This window comes from Parasteatoda tepidariorum, chromosome X1 (genome assembly GCF_043381705.1).
Source record: "Parasteatoda tepidariorum isolate YZ-2023 chromosome X1, CAS_Ptep_4.0, whole genome shotgun sequence".
NCBI classification, from domain to species: Eukaryota; Metazoa; Arthropoda; class Arachnida; order Araneae; family Theridiidae; genus Parasteatoda; species Parasteatoda tepidariorum.
Window position 1 is genome coordinate 4903146 of NC_092214.1, and position 23026 is coordinate 4926171.

The 23026-nt window shown below is 26.9% G+C and overlaps 1 protein-coding gene and 1 long non-coding RNA gene across 6 annotated transcripts in view; one reads left to right on the forward strand and one right to left on the reverse strand.

Moving 5' to 3' along the window:
* The window catches only part of LOC107440096 (SCY1-like protein bma), an 811210-nt gene that overhangs the window by 31789 nt on the left and 756395 nt on the right, over positions 1-23026 (reverse strand). For all 4 annotated transcript variants that reach the window (XM_071187972.1, XM_071187971.1, XM_071187973.1 and 1 more), the window contains one exon: positions 21883-21996. In XM_071187972.1, the coding sequence (XP_071044073.1) occupies positions 21883-21996 (114 nt within the window). The remainder of the gene's footprint in view (positions 1-21882; positions 21997-23026) is intronic.
* LOC139427147 (uncharacterized) overlaps positions 147-23026 on the forward strand; it is a 24718-nt gene continuing 1838 nt past the window's right edge. The window contains exons 1-2 of one of the 2 annotated variants that reach the window (XR_011638305.1): positions 147-377; positions 16937-17058. This is a non-coding gene — a long non-coding RNA (uncharacterized lncRNA). Of the gene's footprint in view, positions 378-5388; positions 5448-16936; positions 17059-23026 lie in introns of those variants that run through there. The other variant, XR_011638306.1, reaches the window with a different exon arrangement.

Here is a 23026-nt window from a genome sequence, read left to right on the forward strand (position 1 = left end):
TGTAAATTCAGAGTTACATATTAGATGTAGAACGAATTTGAAAAATAAATTTCGATTGTATAATAATAAAGGGAAAAAGAAACATCACAATTTTATTATTAATTACAATTCAGAATTTATAGTTAACCGATTCAAAAATATATATATTTTTTTTAATATAATTCTCTTTTTATTGTTTCGATTCCCTTTACAAGAGAATCTATAAATGCAAACATTTATTGTCGCTAAAGCATTGTTTGTTTTACTTTATTTATTTAACTGCTGATGTCAAGAGTAATATTTGTTCATTGGTTCATTTGTCAAGAGTTAGACGCGTCGAAACAACATGAACCCCACAACTGAACAAAGGCCAAGCAATGCGGACTCGTTCGCACAAGGTTCTATTCATTTCATATAATTGTGTGTATATAAAAGCTTTTAATTATTAAGGCATGGTGCTGCATAAATAAACTTATAATAAATAAAAGCAAAAAATTTACTCCATCGATAGGTTAACTTTACTATCGCATTTCGTGTACTTTGTACTATTGACTTTGAAAAGAATTCTTTATAAAACAAATGAATGTAATTAAAAAGTATTTTAGATTTTGATTGTTTTTTTTACTCTTTTAACCAAATCACTTCGCTGTTTCAAAATTTTTCTTCAAAGATATGAATGTATGAATTATATCGACCAAAAATCGTTCATGGACATTTAAATGTTAGTATTAAGTTTAAAACTATACGTTATTTTAAGTTAGTGTAGTTTTTACTGCAAATGTTATTAAACTGCGCTGTGTTTAAAGCCATGCTTAAGTAAACCCATTGGTGGCAAGAAAATAATTTTTCAACAATAATTTGAACATTAGTTTTAATTACTAAAACATCTCTGAAAACCTTGTTTTTTTTCGAAGAAACATTATAAACATTTGAAAAGCAATGCAAGATTTTTACCTAACAGAATTTAGATTCATGAAGGATTCTAAGGAAAAAGTATTTTATATTTATATTTATTGTAATATTTTTTGAATAAAAATTAATTATAAAAAAGAATAAGAATCACTTTAACACCGAAAGTAATTAATTAATTACAAACAGATAAACTATTGTGAAAACTAAGTCGCGTTCGGAGCTTTTTTTATTTTTTAAAATGATTTTATTATCGATCGAATTCTTGATACGTGCCGTTATTGACAAAATTTAAGAGAAAAGATAATTTAAAAGTAATTTATTTTAAGATGTAAAAAAATTGAATAGTATATGAAAAAAAATCCTTTTTTTTATATTTAAAGCTCATGATGTATTTTTTGAACCGCCTCTAAAAAGGGACACCAGAAACACAGATAGGTTAAAAGAAGAAACTCATAAGTTTTAATAATAATGCGTAATTATTTTTTGTTTATTATACTTCTTATTCTAAGATTATTTAAAAAATTTTTCCATAATAACGCTGTAATAACTTCATCGTTTTTTTTAACATAAAGATGTTCCAGGGTGTTATAAGAATGTAATAACTTTTATTTAACATGGAAGCATACAATTAATCTACAGTTTTTTTTGATAAAAATTTTTTTTTGTATTTGTAGATTAAATTTTATGAAAGAGATTCAATATCATGAAATATTGTCAATTTCAGTGAAATAAATGCATTTATTCCATTTGTGTAGTGAAAATGGGTGCATGCAGCTGATGAGGAATTTTCATGAAGAGAGTGTTAATGAATGAGCACGCTGTTTTTTTTCTTCCTTTTTTTGCTTTTTGGCAAAAGCGAGTTTAAGAAAAAGAAAAAGTTTACAAATTTGCATTTTATATTAAAGTTAAGTCACATGCACCCAATGGGGAATTTCGGTAATAATTTCTGAATGTTAAAGTAAAAGTGAAATTGAAAAAAAAAACAAGTTTTAAGTTAGAAAGAAAAACTTAGAATTTATGCTTTTTAATTTAACAAATAGATGGCGCCATGCACTATTAAATTCGCTAGTCTTTGCTTTTAGATTAATTGCATGCTTCAACAAGTCGTATTTATGCGCTTTAAATTAAATATAATTTACATTACAGAAAAAAATATAAAATAAAATGAATAAAATAAAATTAATATCTGGGAAAATTATGTCAAATGTAATTTTTTGTTTAACTTAGCATTGCTTGGATGGCACGACTTGATATTTTAACGTTTCATGAAATAAAATATCTATTTATTAAGCAGCTCTTATTATATTTTATGTTTATTGATTCTTATTATGCAATTTTGTATGCATTCTTTTTATGAAAAAAATGTATGGAACTAAAGTAAATAATATGATTGAAATATAATTTCAGAAACTAAATCTTAATGAAATCAATATATTTCTTAGTAGTTTGATTTTACTCCTACAGATGGCAGCGTCATAGGGGAAAGCAACTTTCAAGGTGTTGAAGAATTTTTCGGGACTCGACTAAAGAAAATTAAATATGTAAACTAACATTAGGTTTTAAAAATATTTTAAGCATCTCTTCAGTTCTTTAGATGCATTTTCAAACAAAAACCAAAAAAAAAACAAAAACAAAAAGAAAAAAAAAAAAATTTAAGACCGTAGAATAAAATGTTATTGTTATAAAAGAACTTTTAACATATTTTTATTTTTGGAATTTGTTTTATTTCTTTCGTTTAGCTTAATTTTATCTAGGGAATAAGATTGCTATTAATCTTAGCTTGATACTATCTAAAAAAAAAGATAGTGTACAGAATGAAAATAATAAAATTACTCTTTTTCCGTTTGAGTAAATTATTTTTCATTATTTTATTTTACCAAAAGTCTCCTTGAGAATATTTTTTTAGAAAATACTTCTAATGAACCAGAACAGAGCAAGGTTTTGTTTTCAATTAATATAATGGTTATATTTCTTAATATGTAAATATTTAAATGTTGGAAAAGAAACTTTTCTTCCAAAATAATAAAATCAACAAATCAAGAAGAATATTGGAAAATGTCACGTTTATACTAATAATTAAAAAAATTATTAACAATTAAGGATTATAAAATCCATCAAGTACTAAATCTTCAAATCTTAGGCTTTTAAAAACTTATTACTTTTTAAAAAAAAATTAAAAGCAATATAAAATGGAAGCAGAATTTAAGCATAATAATATTTCAAATTGCAAAAGTTGAATAGCAGTTTTAGAATGACAAAATTTTTTTTTTTGTATTTTTAGTTTGATGCGAACTATTTTTCTGTGATACCATTTATAATATTGCTGACAACTTATACTGCTTTCATGTATTATCAGCATGCATGCACCCACTACACAGAAGGAAAAATACATAAAAAATCACTTACCTTTCAATTACCTTATGTTTTACAAAAATGCATTCAGTTCACAGGTATTTTTATTTAACTAAATAATTTTTAATCGAGAAAAATTGCAATTACAATTTACCAATTATTTTTACCTTTATTGAAATGCTATTGGGCTTATATAAAAATATAAACTGTCTGAAAACAATAAGTATTTTTGTATGTAACAGTGTACAATGCACAAAATTAAAAAGATATCATCCTGAATAACTTTCGTTCTAATGATCGGATTTTCAAGTACTCTAAGCTAATAATTTGTATTCATAGTTTCTGTAAAAAGTAGGTTAATCCTCTCTCTGTGTATTTTTTTTAACAAAGTAGGTTCAAAAATCACGTATTTTTTATTACATATTTAAAATCAGATGATGATTTTAAGAATTGTACAGCTTTGGAATCTTTTTCAATTTTAAATTTTCAGTTTTTGCTGGTTAATAAAATGAGGCATTTTCTTGATAACAAATTACACTATAATAATATTTTGGGAATTGCTCTAAAGTTGCAAAATAGTTTCAACGAAACTAAAATTTTTCAACCCCTACTTTTTAAAGAAGCGAACTTACTTAAAGTTAAAGGTGTAATATAAAAGTTTAAACGTCGAATTTGTTCATTTAAAAAACAAAACACACTGTTTGATTTTTTGAGTTGCTCATTAGAACGGAAGTTATTCAGGGTGATATCTTTTTTATTTCGTACACTGTACATGAATTAAGTATAAGGGAAATATGTTTAATAATACATCTGGTTGTAGTTTTAGATTAAAGATTAAAAATATTATTAAAAATAAAATTAAATATATCGTTAAAATGAAGTTGCAATATATTATTTCTTTGAACTGAAAATGCATTTTGTACTGAGATATATAATATTAAAGACTCATTAAACTTACCTATTTTCTGTCTTATTGTTGTTTGCGAGCAAATATTTTCTAGTGATGCAATTTAAATAAAAAGCTATTTTTTCTTGAGGAAAATCATTTTACTTGTATGATCACACATGCTATTTATAAATTTCGGTGTTTTTTGGGTAGTTTAGGATAACTTACTCTAAAAATAGCACTATAAAATCTCGCTGTATGGATTATATTTGCGTGAAATGTTATTTAGAGTTATTGTTTACAATAATATTAATTTTAATAATACATTGGTAATTAGAAGTTGATTATTAAGTATGCATTATATTTCAAATTGTTTTAATTGTACAACGAAATAAACTATTGATTTATTTAATGTAGCAATATATTTAGAATGCAATTGCTATGCTACATACACACCCTTTTACTAGTTTCTAACAGCAACGAAATGCTCTCTTTTACTTTTTCATAGATACTATATCATGCAGATTATTTTAAATTGAAGTGTGCATTAATTAAATTTAATGTACATATCAAGTATGAGTTATATCAAGTAACAATATAAATATCAAATAATTCTGAAACAAAACGCAAATTATAAGTGATAGAAAAAATAGCAGAGTGATAAATTAGAACATATATATACAAAACAAATAACATCAAAATTATATACAACACTCTTAAAACAGGACATTTCTGGATCTGTGTTAATAGAAAACTTCTGAGTAAAACATGGGTCAAAAATAAATTACTGATTATAATACATTCTGAAATTTTAAATAGAGTATGCAAACATTACAATACAAATACAATCTTTTAATTAGAGTTTGAACTGCGATATTTTTTATTTTAAAAAGGGATACTAATTGCTCAACATGCATCGTATATTTATTTAATTTGAAGCGCTAGTATCATATGACTATAATAATACTTAGGACTTACTAACTGCATGGATAAAAGTCTCATATGATTCGTAATAATTAATTGAAAAAAGAATCTTTAGTAATAAATGAATGAAACGTTATAAATTCAGTAATATTTTTTATAATATTTAAAATTAAGTTCTTGTATGCTTGCAAAAGCTTTGTAGAAATCAGTTGTTCATTGGCAATATAATTTCGTGATTTGTAAAGCCGTTATAAAGATAATAAATATTTACCTTTTATATATTATATTTAATCTAAAATGTGAAAAAACTATTTATTTTTTTCTTATTTTATAAAGGAAGTAAAAAACATGATTAAAGTTTGGATGAATATTTATGAAGCTTATGAGCCATATGGTAATTTATTTTTCTTTGTCATTAAATTTTCATAACAATACAGTAAATTTGTTTTTAGTACTTTATGAAGCTTCATTTTTTATTTTTCTATTTAGAACCACTGAATATTTCATAGTCAAATATTTTTCCTTTTCACAAAAAATACATTTCCTTTTTAAATTTTTTTTCCTTTTTGCAAAATAGAAACAGGAAGAATGACTAGGGTTTTTTGAGATCCTGAAGCTAATATTTAACAGCATAAGGCAAATATTTTCATTATTAATAGTCTTCAAAGGGAATCAAGTCATAAATTTATAAATCGCCATCTGAATAAAGTTTTGCAAATCATCATCAAAGTAATAAATGTAACACACCCCAAAAAATGATAATTATTACTTAACTTAATAGACTCAATTAGTAATAGTATATTATAAGTAATTGTTTTTAATGATTCACACAAAATAATGAATTTGCTTAGATTAATTACTTATTCAATTCTTTAATCGCATAAAGATTAAGAAACGAATTCTCGATGAGATGAAAGCAATTAATTCTCGAAAGTAATTAATTTTTAATTCTCGAAGAAACGAAAATCTTTAGCAAAAAGGTCAGTATAAGATGACAGAGGTAAAGTTTAATTTTAAAATTCAAAAATAATTAGTCATATGATTGAAAATATATGTTTCATATAGCAAAAGGAAGATTTAAAACTATTAAGTTTAAGTCGTTTGCAACATTAGAAGAATCTGATTTTTTTGGTATAAATACTCAAATTTGTTGGCCTAAACTGTAAAAACATATGTTGCGTTTTTTTAAAACACGATGTGTTTTGATAAATTTTGTTATTTAATATTTGTCTTAGATATAAAATTTTTATAAGTTGCATCACAGAGGTTAAATATTGAAGAATCAAGTCTTTGAATAGTAACTGTATTGTTTCTAACAAAACTTATCCTTACTCAAGTGATAATTAGGCAATGAAATGCATTGACCACCACTTTTTACTTTTTATTACAATTAATGCTCTATAAGATCAATTTTCTTTGCTGATAATATTATATTAGCTAAACTATATTTTTACTGCAATAAAGCATTTGTAAAATTTTGCCTAAATTTCTATTGTTTGATATTTTATTCAATGAGTCTCTTCATGGTGCATCTGCATGCAAGGATTTATTTGAAATAAATTACTAATCTTCCTTAAGTCAATTTGTGCAGACATATTTTTCGTTTTCTTAGATGACATTTATGATACTTTTAATTAAATGTTTTTCTTGTATTATTAGCTTAAAAGTTACATAAGAGATAAACCATAAGTAAAAAACAACGTGGATAAAGCACAAATGAAAGTACATTTATGGACATACTATAAATTAAGTTCCATAAACAAGAACCATCCTCAGTGTCTAAACAACACATGATGTAAAGGAAAGAAAAGAGACAAACACGTGTAAAGCAGTTTTACCAATAAGGACAGAGGGACAAGCTTGAACAAAAAAATAAAAAGGGAGACAATTTGGAAAACAATTTGATACAAGAAAGATCATTAACTAAATTCTTAGAATTTTTCAAACTATAGAATGCCTCCCAAAAATCAAATTCGATAGATGAAGAGCAGTGTTGAATGATTTTAGCAGATGAAAACTCAAACGTGTGATTTGAATTCCAACTATATGGAGCGGTAGAAGATGTGTTAATTTCCTAATTTTGAGCATAACTTTCATGTTCTTTAAAACGAAACTTAAGGGTATATTTAGTTTATCCAATATACGTTAGACCACATTGACATAAAATTTTGTTAATACCCCAGCTATTAATATCAGCAATCAAAATTATATTAAGATTAGTAAAATGTAGCTTATTTACAGAGCAAAAATGACTTAAAACTCAAATTTATTCAAAATCTAATCAAGTTTGGGACTGATTGTTGGCTGCATGATAGCTTTTAAGATTGAAAAATTAAGCCTTTGACTAACAACTTAAATGCTTCTAACGAGATTCCCTTTTACATTAGTGATAATTTTACGACACAATATATTGAACACGATTTTTAACGTTATATCGCAATTAATATTTTTCAATTTCAAACTCTTTTACTGATTAAGTTATATCTTATGCATTGATTGAATAAAAAAGTGTAAAATGTTGTCTGAAATTGTATTGCCCGAAACTTTATTCCACATTCTATCAGAGTTATGAATTAATTTTTTGATGACGCTAAGAGTCGAAACAAAGTAATAGTGAAAACTTAAATAAAACTTTAAACTGTTAATTAATAAACTATTATATTGACCCAGGTTTTTTTCTTCTTCTATTTATTCACATTTTTCATATAAACAGTGCGAATTTCCTAATTTTACGACTAATTTGGTGTTTGATCCACTGTTTCATATCCAAATACCTACCGTGAATGCCAAAGACATGTTAGGTTGTCATAATTTATTATAAGCGCAGAGGATAATTAGGGAATGCGTCTTCATGGCACGAAATATTGAGAAACTAACAGAGCTAACTTTGAACTCTAACATGACTCTAGCCATCTCACTGGACTATTGAAACGAAGGCCGTAAATTTCGATAGGAATTGAATTAAATCTTTGCTCAGGGGCAGAGGAATTTAAATTGGAGCCTCTTAAGTAATTGTTGCCAATAGAAATGATAACGGCGTGTAATGGAAACTGAGGATTCCGGCTAACAGTTGTCTTCACAAAAGCGTTTCAATTCTTGAATAAATGGAAGATACATTAGTTCAATCGATAATTATCAAGAGACTAAGAGGGATTGTCGACGATGAACTACGTTATGGTTTTAAATAATATCTCGTAAGTAAGTTCCTTTAAATATTATGTAAGTTTCAAGGTGAGAGTTGCTAACATTTTGATGTATTATTGAAATGGGAGTTAGTTTTATTACTCTACTAATATTTGAAAGCTAAAATCATAGATGCAGGTCTCGACTACTATTCAGACAAATGGGAATTTCATACATAATTTTATTCCTCTTTGAGTTTCTCAATAATAGATATATCTATGATAGTTCGCGGAACTTTGAAATGTTTACAAAACTGTAGGATCAGTTTTGAACATTTTTAGCCTTTTTCATTGCTAAATTCATAAAATAATAATGCTAAAATTTAAAAACTACTTTTTTATTATTTTTTGTTTTAAGAAGTGTTTTCAAAACTTCAATTATGTATAGGTTCTTTTGGATATTTTTAAAAAAAATTAATACATTAGTTTTATTACTGTGTTAAAAATTGAAAGCTAAAATCGTATCACAGATATACATAGGTCTCGACTATTGTTCAGACAAATGAGAATTTCAAATATAATTTTATTCCTCCTTGAGTTTCTCACTAATAGATATTTTTATAATAGTTTGTGGAAATTTAAATTGTTTACAAAACTGCAGGATCTGTTTTGAACATTTTTAGTCATTTTCATTGTTAAATTTATCTTAAATGAAACATTTAAAATAATACTAAAATTTAAAAGTCACTTTTCTTTTATAATTTTTGTTTTAAGAAGTGTTTTCAAAACTTAATTATGTATATTTTCTTTTGGATTTTTAAAAAAAATTAATACATTAGTTTTATTACTGTGCTTAAATTTGAAAGCTAAAATCATAGATGTAGGTCTCGACTATTATTCAGACAAATGGGAATTTCAAATATAATTTTATTCCTCTTTTGAGTTTTTCACTAATAGATATATTTACGATAGTTCGTGGAGCTTTGAAATGCTTACAAAACTGTAGGATTTCTTTCGAACTTTTCTAGGCTTTTTCATTGCTAAATTCATAAAATAATAATACTAAATTGGAAAACTACTTTTTTATAATTTTTGTTTAAAGAAGTGTTTTCAAAACTTAAATTATGTATATTTTCTTTTGGACAATTTTTAATAAAATTAATACATTAGTTTTATTGCTTTGCTAAAATTGGAAAGTTAAAATCGTATCACAGATATAAGTCTCGACTATTGTTCAGACAAATGGGAATTTCAAATATAATTTTATTCCTCTTTGAGTTTATCATTAATGGATATTTTTATAATGGTTCGTGGAACATTGAGATGTTTACAAAACTGTAGGATCTATTTTGAATATTTTTGGGCTTTTTCAATGCTAAATTCATCTTAAATAAAATATTTAAAATATGCTAAAATTGAAAAACCACTTTGTTTCTAGAATTGAATATAATGAATTGCTTTAAGAAGTGAATATAATTTCCAAAACTTAAATTAAGTATATTTTCTTTTAGACATTTTTTTTATAAAATAAATACATCAAACAATTAAAATAAAGCTATAAAAGTAATTGTCTTTTTAAATTTAGGGAGACAAATTGAGATAAATTAGTTGAAGTGTTTGTTTTCAAATTTCAGAATCGAACATTAGTGTAGCTGACTTTACAAAAGTAAATAAATAAATTAAAAAAAATCAGGAAGCTGTATTTTCTTGTTTCTGAAGAAAATATTGAAATAGTATAAAATTGGTGGTAATGAAAATGGAGAAAAATGAACGTAAACTTACAGCATCAATTAAATATAAGAAATTGAAAAAGCGTGTAAAAAAGTGTAACATGCTTTATAATAGAGAAAAAAAGCCTTGCTTTCTTTCATTTTCTTTTTTTCTTTTTACAGTATTACTACTTTCAACCTTGAAAGAAATCTCTTATTTTTTGTTCCATAGCTAAATACTTAACCAAATTAATATTTCGAAATAAACTTTGCAATATTTTTTTATTTTTTTAGCTCTTCCCTAGCGCGAACTTTGTTTTGATCACATATTTCAGAAAAGAATCAATCATAGCAATAAAATTCTCTAATCTAATTTATTGGTCAGTTTGAAACTAAGAAGTGTTCCTTGCAATAACATCAGAAGCATGAAACTATCAAGAATGGTGTGATAACTATTCGCACTAATTGAGATTAAAAAAAAGTAGTCAACAATCGATTTTTTTACGTTAATTTCATGTATTTCATTCAACCACGTGTGAAACTGCAAAAAAATCATACTGGTAGAAATTAAACCATTAAAACTATTTTAATAGCCGGATGAAACCAAGAGAATTTCCTAATAATATCTAACGGAAGGAACAAATTACCGTCGTCAAAAAAGTAGAGTTATTTTATTTTACAACCGTCGTTGAACAGCAGACCAGATTATGATTTTACGATTACCAATGTTCAACTCCATGGCTTTGTATTTTTGAACGAAATCCAGAAGACAAAGGAACTCCTGGATCAAGTATTTAAAGAAGTTTGCCTTCGTGGAGAACTTTTTGATGGAACTAACCCACATTTACGTTACATGAAAACCTTCAATTGTTAGCCTGACGGCAAGGAGACTAACCCATGATACGTCAACCACTGAGAATATTTTACGTCAGCACTGTGGTCGGTGCGATCCGGTGTGGATGCGTATCAACCAGCCGTTGCTGGGATTCGAACCCGGTTCACCTCATTGGAAGGCGAACGTTCTATCGTCTAAGCCACCAAGGTCCTAGGTGAAAATGTTTGTAGTTATCATTTCCAGTAATTGGGTAAGGACTGAGTGTTTAAGTGGATTGTGCCTTGCATCTTCTAAGCCAACTCTAAAATGTAGCTGATAGTGTCGCTTTTGCAATCTAACATCCTGCAATATCAAGAATAAGAATAAATTTTTAAGGCCCTTTACGTCGCTTAATTTTCTAGCCCAATCACACCGTATTAACCCAAAAAGCTGGATACCGTATTACCCCAAAAAGCAGAAGCAATTTTCCCTTTTTAAGCAATGTGTGCCTAAATCTTCTATTAAGTAATTAATTTTCAAATTATTTGGATCAGCTCAGATTTTAAGACAAAGCATTTACGCAGTGGTTTTCTTATTTCATGATAAATAATCCTAAGCAAAAAATTTATTTCAATCCTGTACAATTTTACCAAAATGTTATATGAACTATCAGAAGTTTAATAGACAAAGAAAATTATTTTTTCAAAACGTGAAGGCTTATATTGTACTTGAACTATTTTGAAAAACAGAAAACAAAAATGAGCTAAAGAAGAAAGATCTATAAATGGTAGATTTGTTTGTATTGTAAATCACTCATTAAGAAACTAGATACAGAAATGTATATTATTAAAATATTTCAAATCTTTCCCGGTTCAATAGATTTAAATACGAAACTGGTCCTTGATTGCAAGTTTATAATGGTCCATATATTTTTAGACAATGGTCTTAGAAGGGCTTTCGATATCAGACAGAGACTGAGGTGTTTAAGTTTCGTAATAATAGGTTGTAGAATGATTTTATGTTCTGGTCAAATATTTATTTTTATGTAGTAGGACCTTTTATAGGTTTACAAAATAGAGCCACTTTTGGGGTGTCTAAATGATTTAATATTGACTCTTTATATGCAATGAAGAATAATGGTACAGCAAATACTTACTCAAGTGTGGTAAATTAATACTTCTTCCTTTTCTCTTTGAAGTTCGTTAAAGTAATTTCTTGGAAANAATTAAAATATATATATATATATATATATAATATGCATTTTAAAGAGACCTGAACTTATTTTTATTGGTAGCAAATTAGAATATTCTTTGATTTAAAATTTTTATTTAAATTGCGTGAATGAGATTGAAAGAAAAATAAAGTTTTTTACAAACTTTTATGTCACTTCAGGGGGAAAATATAAGTAAATAAACTAATATTAAATAATTATTTCCACCAACCGAAAATGAATAGATTATCATTAAAATAACTCATTATTCCTTTCATTTCCTCAAAAAATCTTTTGATATAATTTCACTAAAAGATGAGCTAATATTTTTTCGAGTGGATTTCAGTTTCTATATTCCATTAACATATGAATAAAACTATCTTTCTTTAAAACAATTATCGATTTCTTCAAGAAGTTATTTTCAAAGCCACACAAAGGCATATCAAAGAAACCAGAACATAAAAGCAAAGTTATGATGAACTAATGTTGTTAAGTATGCCTATACATTCTTTTACTCTTTGTTTAGGAATTCAGGTTCTTGAGCAAATTCAATGTAGACTTTTTGCCATACACTTAAAATTGTTTTGCTTTTGAATTAAAAAAACAACATTAACAATCGAAATTCTGAAGATGAGATAAAGTATTTCAAAAACTTTAAATTTCACTATTTATTCTTGTACTCTTTGTTTAGGAAATCGAAGATTCTTAAGCAAATTTAATGTCGACTTTTTGCGTTTACTTAAAATAGTTTTGCTCTTGAATAAAAAAAAAAGCTATAACAACCGAAGTTTCAAAATAGTAATGAAGTATTTCGAAAACTTCAAACTTCTCTATTTATTCTTGTACTTTTTGTTTAGGAAATCAAAGATCCTTAGGCAAATTTATGTACTCTTTTTGCCGTATACTTGAAATTGTTTTGCTTTGGAATAAAAAAATAGCATTTGTTAGATATTAATAATTTGTAAAACTTAACTAAATATTTATATCAGAACAGGTGAAAATCTGCAATTTCAACGAAAATGTATTTATTTTATTATCCATATTTGATCTTTAATTTATTAGCTTTCAAAAATTCTTTAAAATTTTGATCTTTGAATTTTCTTGCATTTTAAATGTATTTTTCGAAGAACGCTGCTTTTCAAAAGAACTCTTTACGCTAAAACACATCACAAAAAAGTTTATTATAGAATTCTTTGAAATTTTGTATGTAAATTTTATCTAAAGTTAAAAATGTGTTAATTTAAAAGTTAAAGTCTAAGAAGTAAAAATGCTTAGAATTTTTCTTTAAAAATTCATTATTAAACAATAAATTTAGCTCTATTTCATTGGTTTTTTTTCTATAGTACTTCAATACACAGGCAATCAAATTTTTGAGTTAGAAAATAAAACTATTTTGCAATAGATGATTTACAATTTGTTGTAGAGCTGTTAGCGTGACATAAAAGTTTTTTAGATTTTAAGCATGAATTTGTCCTTATTTTGGATATATATTTTATAAATTTTTAAGCACTAAATTTTAAATTTCATGACCCCTGCTTACTAAACGTAAAATTAAAATTTTAATTGAGTTTTCTTTTTACATAACTGTGCCGAAGTCAAACGGATAAATTTTGCTTTTAATAGATTTACCGTCAAAGAACTTAATTTTTTCTTTATTTCCTTTTTGATTTTTCTTAGTTTTCTTTTAATAGAAAAAAAATTGCACATGTTTCGAAGCAGCTTATTGGATTTTCTTAAATAAGTATGGGTTTCTACAACTCTGAGGTACCTTCTTCTTATTCCTTTTTTTCCCTATCTGACTTAACTTTGAACACTGAGCATTTAAGATTATTTTGAGAATGTAATGTTTTTTAAGTTTAGAGCAATATAGAAGATATCACTCTTATGCTATTAAACTATACGTTCAATCTGTTATTGCTTTTATTAAACTTGAAATGATATTCAAATATCCTTTAAGATGCAAATTAGCGTAAAAATTTGCCCTTAATTGGTTCTTATTTTATAATTATGTTGAAAAATTTAACATTCTCAAACTCATCTAAGTAACCTGATCATGAAGTGCGTGATATTCTTTGTTTAAACTCTAACTGGTTCTGTTTAAACTGAAATCGAAAAGGCGAAGCACACTGTAAAAATTAAAATTATTAAAAATTATCTACAAAATTTTTGAAAAAGCATCTGTTGAGATAACAACCTTCATTAAAATAATAAATTGAAATAAAATATTATTGAAGTGAGAGTAAGAAGTTCTAAAAACTTTGAGAATTTTTTTTAATAAAAGTTAACAGAGTGTTAGAATATATTCTTTAAAGAAAATTGTAATTCACTAAAAAAGTTACGTAGAAGAAAAACAAATAACTTTGATCAGCTTGAATAAACTCGGATAATGTTTGAATTATTTTTGCACATTCCTATGAAAAGAACAGAAAAAAAATATTTTTCTTAGTCGATCGTAGATAAGCTAAAACATTTTATCTTTATTTGATTATTTAATGATAAACTATGTTTATCATTATTATGAAAGGGTCATTTCTAACAACAACGCGCGAAATTAATATTATTAATACATCCGAGTCTTATCGAAAGATATTCGAATCATTAATCAATTCAATTACTCTATGATTCGTTGGTTCCAATTCTCTCAATGAAATGGTTCTATTAATTTTAATGCTCAGTCTTTCACTTCGCTAACAATTTAGATAGATTGCGAATATTCTTCATTCTAATTAACCATGAATTGCACATGAATTTTATCTTTGAATTAATTCTTAACAGAAATTAATCATTTTAGCAGCATACACTTTCAAAGTTAGTACTAATTTTGCATAATATATTCATTTTATTATAAATTTTACAAAGATTTATTAATTTGATTACTAATCTTAGAGAAATTTACAAAAATGATCAATTTTAGTTTACTAAATTATTTTTATTATTAGATTTTTTTAAAAATTTTATTATGAATTATACAGAAATTTACTTATTTATTTCAAATACTTTTACAGAAATGTACTAAATTAATGTCTTTAGTTTTACCGAAATTTATTAAATTGTTATAATTAATTTGAAAAATGTAAAGAATTTTTAATATTAATACTAAAAAAATGTACTCTGTCAAAGAATTCGGATTTTAAAGAAGAACAAGGATAAAAAAATTACAAAACTTTGTTTCAAAGTAGAAAAATATTGTCCTTAATTCTTGCTTGTTAGATTTGGAAAAATATATTTGTGCATTTTTTGTATCATTTGATTCACAACGTTTTGTATCATAAGTATTTTAAAGTAGTTTCTCTTGAAATTGTTTTACAATATTTTTTATAACGCAGCGTATTAAATTTTTTTTAAATATTTAAAATAACCTTTCTGCTTCTTATTACTTGACAAAGGATACAGCTTTTCATGAGCATAAAGTAGATTCAAAAATGAATAAAGCTCTAAAGTGGAAATTATTCTTTGCAAATTCAAAAATTTTATTCTTGAATGCAAGATGCTATTTCGTCTAGTGCATTGGGGCTTTTAGATCATTTTTGGAAGCATCACCCGAGGAGTTTAAAACGCTATTTTCTTAAACTAACATATTATTTGGATGATCATTATTTCTATTAAACATGTGAACTTTTTCTTAAAAAAATGTTATTGTAAGCAGAAATAGAATAGTCTTATTTTAAATACTATCTATTTTCCCAGTTCCATGTTAAAAAGATAAAGAATGAAATTGATAATTTTAATATAAAATTTAGTTGTGTTTGCCATTCAATGGAAAACCTTATCGACGCACTGTATGAAGCAGAAAAAACTCAGATTGTTTCAGTTCCCTAAGCCAATTTTTATCACGAAAATAACTTAGATAAGGCCATGTCTGCAAGCTACGTCTTAAAAAGCATTTTTTAGAATATTTTTTGTTATCGTTTCTGCTACTGTCATAACTTTAATTCTTTCTAAGTTTTGCAACTGTTATTATGGATTTCTGTTTAAGTATAGGCAGTGAATAATATGAAACTAGTCATGATTGTTTCAGTTGGTGTATTTAGAGATAAAAAAAACATGAAATAAAATGCATTTTATTGAAGGAACTTAACCCAAACTTTAATTTTCTCTTTTTTTTCCTGACCGTCGTTGAACAGCTGACCCAGTTTTGTGTTCACTACTATTAATGTTGCGTTTAATACTACCAATATTGTGTTTACTACTACAATGTTTAACTCCGTAGTCTTGTAATTTTGAACCCAATCCAGAAGACAAGGGAATTCTTGGATCAAGTATTGGGATAAATTTTCATTCGAGGAGGACTTTTCGATGGAGTTAACAGGCATTTGCGTTAAAAGGGAAGGAAAGCAACGGAAACCTCCCATGGGTAATCTGACGGCAAGGGGACTCTAAAGAATGCTAATTATCTGAACGCACGAAACACTTGAATCGTTCTAACTGTGCCATACCAAAATAACTCCCAGAATTCTCTGAGATTGACATATGAGTGACGGAGGTGTTTCGTCAAATATAAGAGATTTCTCATTTCGTCAAAAATTACGCGATTTTGCGGCGAAATGATTATCAAAAGTAACCAAATACAGCTTAAATTTTGGTGAATAGTTTTAACGTAATGGTTTTATTTCTGAGAGTGTATTAATTACAGAATTTATTAACTCTCATCTTTTATTTTGATAACTAGTAAGAACAAGTTTAATGAAACCTTTTTTTTCACATAAAAAAAAGAGAAAAAAAATATTGATTTGTTGATTTTGTTACTTCTTTAAACGAATCATTATTTTTTCTCGTTAACGATGGTTTGGATCTAAAATAAATGAACCATTAATTGCAAACACAATTTTTCCGACTAAAGTTAATCAAGTTTTGTTTAGTGCTACAACTTTTTCTTAAGAGACGGAAAAAAACACTGTCTTAGAAAAAGAAAAAAAAAATGATCAAGCCTCAGGCTTAAGGACTCTCTTAGTCTTTTTGAGATAATGTCCAGCAGCATTTATGGGCATCCTATGGGAAGAAACATTTATTTTTATTTCTTTTGTTTAGATGAGATCGTTAATGCAATCTCAGGTGAGTTTGTGGCCTTTTACTGGTGACCTTGCTCAGAGAAGTGTTTTCTCTTTAGCACTCTATTCTTGCTGTTCCTTGTTGTCATCAATCATCATTCGGTATGTCTTTGCTTTATTTAAAATCCTAAAGGAAATGGTTTTGATGATTCTGAGAATAGTTTATTTCTTTCTAAAAAATATTCACACTGAGAGAGTTAAAGGACTATAGCCGTTCTTAACAAATTTAAAGTTTTTTTTTAAAATTGCCTATTTTTTTTTCAATCCCTGTCGTTTGTAAATATGCGTTCACTGAGCAAAACGGACCACCCTGAATAACTTATGATACCTATTGGATCTTCACTTTCTAAAACTCAATCTTAATGGTTCAGAGAGATAAACTCAAATATGTGATATTTTAATTCACGAAATCAGGCGCAAAAATATACCTTGTCTGAGTAAATATACCTTTTTCTCAATAGATTCCGATTTATGATCCCCAAAATATAAGGATTAGCCGCAATCAGGAAAGAGCCGTGATGGCTCTGGGATAGAACATTCACCTTTCAGTGAGGTGAACCGGGTTCGAATCCCAGCGATGGTTGGTCAATACGAATTCCGCATCCGACTTACACCGACCTCAATGCTGAAGTAAATTTATCCTCAGTGGTAGATGGATCATTTCTGCCGTCGCGCTAACCATGGGAGGTTCTCGTGGTCTTCCTTTCTATGTAAAGCAAATGTGGGTTAGTTCCATCAAAAAGTCCTCCATGAAGGCAAATTTCTCCCATTACATGATCCAGGAGCTTTCTTGTTTTCTGGCTTGGGCTCAAAATTACGTAGCTGAACATTAGTAGTCGTAAAACCCAAAATTGGGTCGGCTGTTGAAGGACGGTCATAATCCGGGAAATATGATCCTAATAGGTTTGTCAGGACAGTGATCAAAATTTGAATACTTTAATGTTAATTTCACTTTATGCATATTTTTCGATATCTTTAGAACTTTTTATGCGAAAAGAAAAATTTCTGCACACAATTATAAAATTCGTCATCTAAAGATAATTCCACGTAAAAAATAGCTTTCATTAAACATTTACTTTTTATGTTATCTAACTTAATAATAGTCGAAAAAAGTTTGGGCAATAAGGTATGTAATTTTTACAACATTGTAAAATAATGAGATTCTATATGGCTATGTACAAAATTTGAGTGAAATCTATCGAATAGATCCTTGGAAATGTAATTTTACAGATACTACTTTTTTGAAATTCAATTTCTCATTAACCATTTGACCAAATTCGCTGAAACTTTGTATTTTGCCATATAAAATTGCATTCTTTAAAATGATGTAAGAAAATTTATACCTTACAATTCCAGCTTTTCCGACTGTTATTAAATAAAATAACAAAAATAATAAGTATTTACTGAAAACTATTTTTTGCATGGAATTTATCTTCGGATATACGAATTTTATAATTGTGTGCAAAATTGTTTGAATTCTTTTAAATTTTTGAAATTTTAAATTTTTGACTGTTATAAAATGTTTGACTCTTATAAAATTCTAAAAATATGGAAAAATACGAAGGAAATAAAATTCACTTTAAGAGGTCAAATTTTGGACTATTCTCTTGACCAAACTATGGGGACCACACTTCCCAGATTGGGGTGACCCCCTATGTTTTGGGGGACAGAAATCCGAATCCGTCTTAAAAAAGGTATATTTATTCAGAGAAAGTACGTTTTTGTGTTCGATTTCAGAGCCTAAAATAATGTCTACACTAATTAATTAGCACACTTGAGGCCAACCCCTCAAACCATAAAGATTGAGTCCTCGAAGTTGAAGATACGATCATTCGATCAAAGTCATTAAGATAGGGACCATACATTTTGGGGGTCAGAAATCCAAATCTGTCGAAAAAGAAGTATGCTCATTCAGAAAAAGTACGCTTTTGACTCCGCTTTTATAACTTAAAATGCCGTCTGCACTAATTAATTAGAATATCTCTGCCGTACAATTGAAAAAAAAAAACAAACAACGAAAGTGCTTCAAGAAAGATTTCGAGAAAAACGACTCAACACCGATTTTTCTTGCCATTTCAATACTATCGATGATTCAAAATATGTCAAATTTGTTATGTACTTACTTTTATATTACATTAATAATATTTTGAAGAAAAAAATTTGCTTTTTTGTAATGCATAAATAGTTTTAAGCAAATTAGGAGTTACTATGATTTTCTCCAACCGATTATACTTCGTCACAGCTTATTACTAATTAAAAATCAACGTAACTCACATCTCTTTATGAGTTGCGCGTGGCTTGCAGGTTGCAGCAACGACGTCATAATTTTTTTCTTCTGTTCTTCATTTTTTTATTTTCAAGATTTTCTTGTATTTATTTCCATTATTTTTATCATTTGCTTTTTTTTAAAATTATATTTTTAAGATTTTTATCTTAAAGTTATCAAAGATAAATAAATAAAAGATAAAACGGAAATATGGTTAAGCAAATTTCTTTCAATTATACGTATAATATTGTATATATTTACATAAAGTTACTTGATCAGTGATCAATTAAATCTTTGGATGTTTAGAAGATTTTAAACTGCTCCAAAATAATAACTGCGATTCAGGAATCAAACTTCCAAGTTATTTTCCTCTGCTATGGGAGGAGTGTCTCGTGCAGAAACTTTTACAAAAGATTTCTTTATCAGATGCTTTCAAGAACTCAACATCTGTTCAGTTGTTATCTTCGAAAGAATTCTTTGAAAATTTAATCCCTCTTTTCCTCATCTTCATTACAATGTTATTCAAGTATGATAAAATTAATAATTACAAATGAAATATGCAAATGACAATTATGTAATTATGTATGTTAATGATAATTATGTAAGTGATAAAATATTATAATAATTATGTAAATGATAAAATATTATGATAATTATGTAAATGATAAAATATGTAAAGAAATAATATTATTAATAATTACAAATGAAATTTGGTTAGTGTAATAAGTTTCAACGAATTTGGCTAGAGTTTCTAATACTCATGACAATTTCCCGTGCTATCTGCTAGGCAATGTCAGTTTCTTGTTTACTTTAGATGGGGATGTCCGCCCTTTTTGTAAGCTGCTCATAAGTTTTATGAATACATGTGCTAGACGGCTTTAATTCTTTCCGATTATTTTCACTTTTTTGTTTTTTTAAAGCTCTTATCCTGAAAAAGACGCTAGAAGAATTATCTGCTGCAATTAATTCATGCGTAGAACTGGTTTACGTTGCCTAACTTGGAGGTTTACAGAGCGGTGCAAAATTAATATATATATATATATAAATANGTGTGAATATATATATATATATATATATATATATATATTCCACAGCATAACTTTAGTTCTAATGATCGGGTTCTTTCGAACTAAGTGCTAATTTTAATGCATCTTCACTTAGAAAATGTATCAATAATCCTTTCTAATTGACGCATAATTAGCATCAGTTTGAAATTGTTTTATAATTTCCGAAATAACTTTTATGAATTATTTAAAAACTGTTTAAAACAGTTTCGTTGAAAAACATGATTTTTTTTATTAAACAATCAAATTTTTATTTCGTGCAGGAATTAATATAGCATCCACTGAAGCGATTTAAATTTTCTTTACATTTATTTTGGGGCTTGTTATTTTTGTTTGTTTGGTCTTGTTATTTTATTTGTTTGTTCAATGGGGCTTGTTATTTTTATTAAGAGAATAATTAGTTTCTTTTAATCGTCTTGTATTAAAGCTATTTTTCTATAAAAAAAAACAATGGTATATTTCTTGTACGTTTATTTAAATGAAGTTTTTAAGCGTAATAAGCTTCAGAAGCAACTATACTGCACCAAGCACAAAAAGACATTACGTGTATTGAAGAAAAGCAAAACAGTAAAAACTGAGATAGATGTAAAAACAAAACATCGAAATAGAATTGAATGTAGAATTTAATGATACAAGAGTTTGGCATTCAATATGACAGAATTAAACAATTAAAAGCTGACATTGAAGTATAAACCAGTGATAACGAAAACGTACAAAACTGAAAAGGCGCCCTGTAGTCATGGAAATCGTATTAATCAGAATAACAAAGAAGAATTGGAAAAAGGAAAATTAATAGACAGTGAATGAATCAGAAGTTAAAAAACTAAGAAAATCAGAAGAAAAAAACTAAAACGACAATTTTGGGGCAATAATTCTCTGAAAAAAAGTCACTCAGAATATTTATTAATTATCTATCTTATATTGTCATTTCAGACAAAGGTATACGAAGGAAACTTTGAGTTGCATGCGAGATTTTTAAAATATAGAATTTTAGTAAGCATAGAAGCTTAGATTTGAAGTGTTTTAAGTTTCAAATTTTATTAAAAAAGTTAAACGCATATTAATATTCTAGCGAATTAGATTTTCAATGTGGTCTATATATGCTTATAGAAATCATTCTAGTACTTTTTTTAATCATAAACTAATCTATGATTACTGTCTTCTTAAGGAAAATTTTTTCAGTTTATTTGGCAAATTTGTTCTCCTACCATACTTGTTTGACTTTTCTGTAAAAAATGCAAATCTATGCAAATGCAAGATGTAAAAGTTTTACATATATTCAAGAATTAATTATTTTTAAATATATAATAACGTAAGCCCATGAAAATGCTTCCACAAAAATGTATTGTTAATGATGCAGGTTTATCACATTTTTTACGAAACGTATGAAGAAAAGCTATATCTTAATACTTGCACTAATTACGTTTATAAAAAACGACAACTTATTCAAGATTACAGATCAGCGGTTTAGAGTTTTTAAAATAAACGAGAAAAAAAAACTTTTATCATAACTTATTGAGACTTAAAAGTTCATATGCATTATTAAACAAGATAAGCTGCCCATATTAAGAAAAAAAGATAATATTATTTTTTTACCTTAACTCCTGAGTTGTTATCAAACACTTGTTTGGTCCTTGGCAGCACCATTTTTCTTACTGCCTGTTCCTCAAGTATGTCTGATATTTGAGTTACAGCTTGTAAAGCAGCACACTGAAAAAAAAACATTCACAAAATAAATGATTATTTTTCAAATTTTTTGGTAATGCAGAAAAATAAACGTGGCGAAATAGAGCATTGCTCTTTGTTGCTCTTCAAATTTTCTCACTATTATCCCATTGGAACTGTATTTCCTTTACTTAGATTTTGATTATTTAAAATCCGATTACGCAAACTAAAAAAAAAAAGAAAAAAAAAACTATTCCGACATTTTTGTGTTTAATTTCGTAACAGAAGGAATATAATGAGGAACAATGAGGCAATAATGAGGAACAATAATGAGTATAATTATGAGGTCATTTGTTTTGACTCCCACATGTTCAAGGTTTTTGTGTTGTTTCTAATGCCCCTTGCCAAATACTAGCAAGCCTGCTTGGCGAAACAAAGCAAATTTAAAGCAGAGGGTGCGTTCTTATTTTTCAGAGGCTCCATCTATGGCTAAGAATATGACTTCAGCCATACGCACGTCACTGCTCATTTTAGGGTAGACTACGCTAAAGGGAAATGTACTGCTGTATAATAAGTATATTATACATATACATATATACATATATAAATACATATATAAATGCATACATACATATAAACATAAGATTAATATTTTCCCCCATAGAAACTATTTTACAGTAGTTTGTTCCAAGCTTATATTATTTGGATCCAATTCTAATTGGTTATGCAGCGCATCTACCGATAATTACTGCAATCGTATAAAAAATACTTATTTGTTTAGAAAAAATGATTTTGATTTAATTTTGAGGATCGAGTTAAATATATATATTTCTTTTCAGTGGAAAAAATCATTCGCCAATGCTTTCGCTAAAACACAATTTTATTCGTCAAATTTATGATTGCGGCGAATGCTTAGCGTGGTCTCGGATACATAGCTGTATAATACTGCTCTGTAATTTTTCAGAAATGTTTGATAAGGACTATGATATTCTTTAAAAATAAATCTCAGAAATTTTATATAAAATATACAGAGTTAAGGTCAGAAAATGTAGGTTTTGTTTTATATATATATATA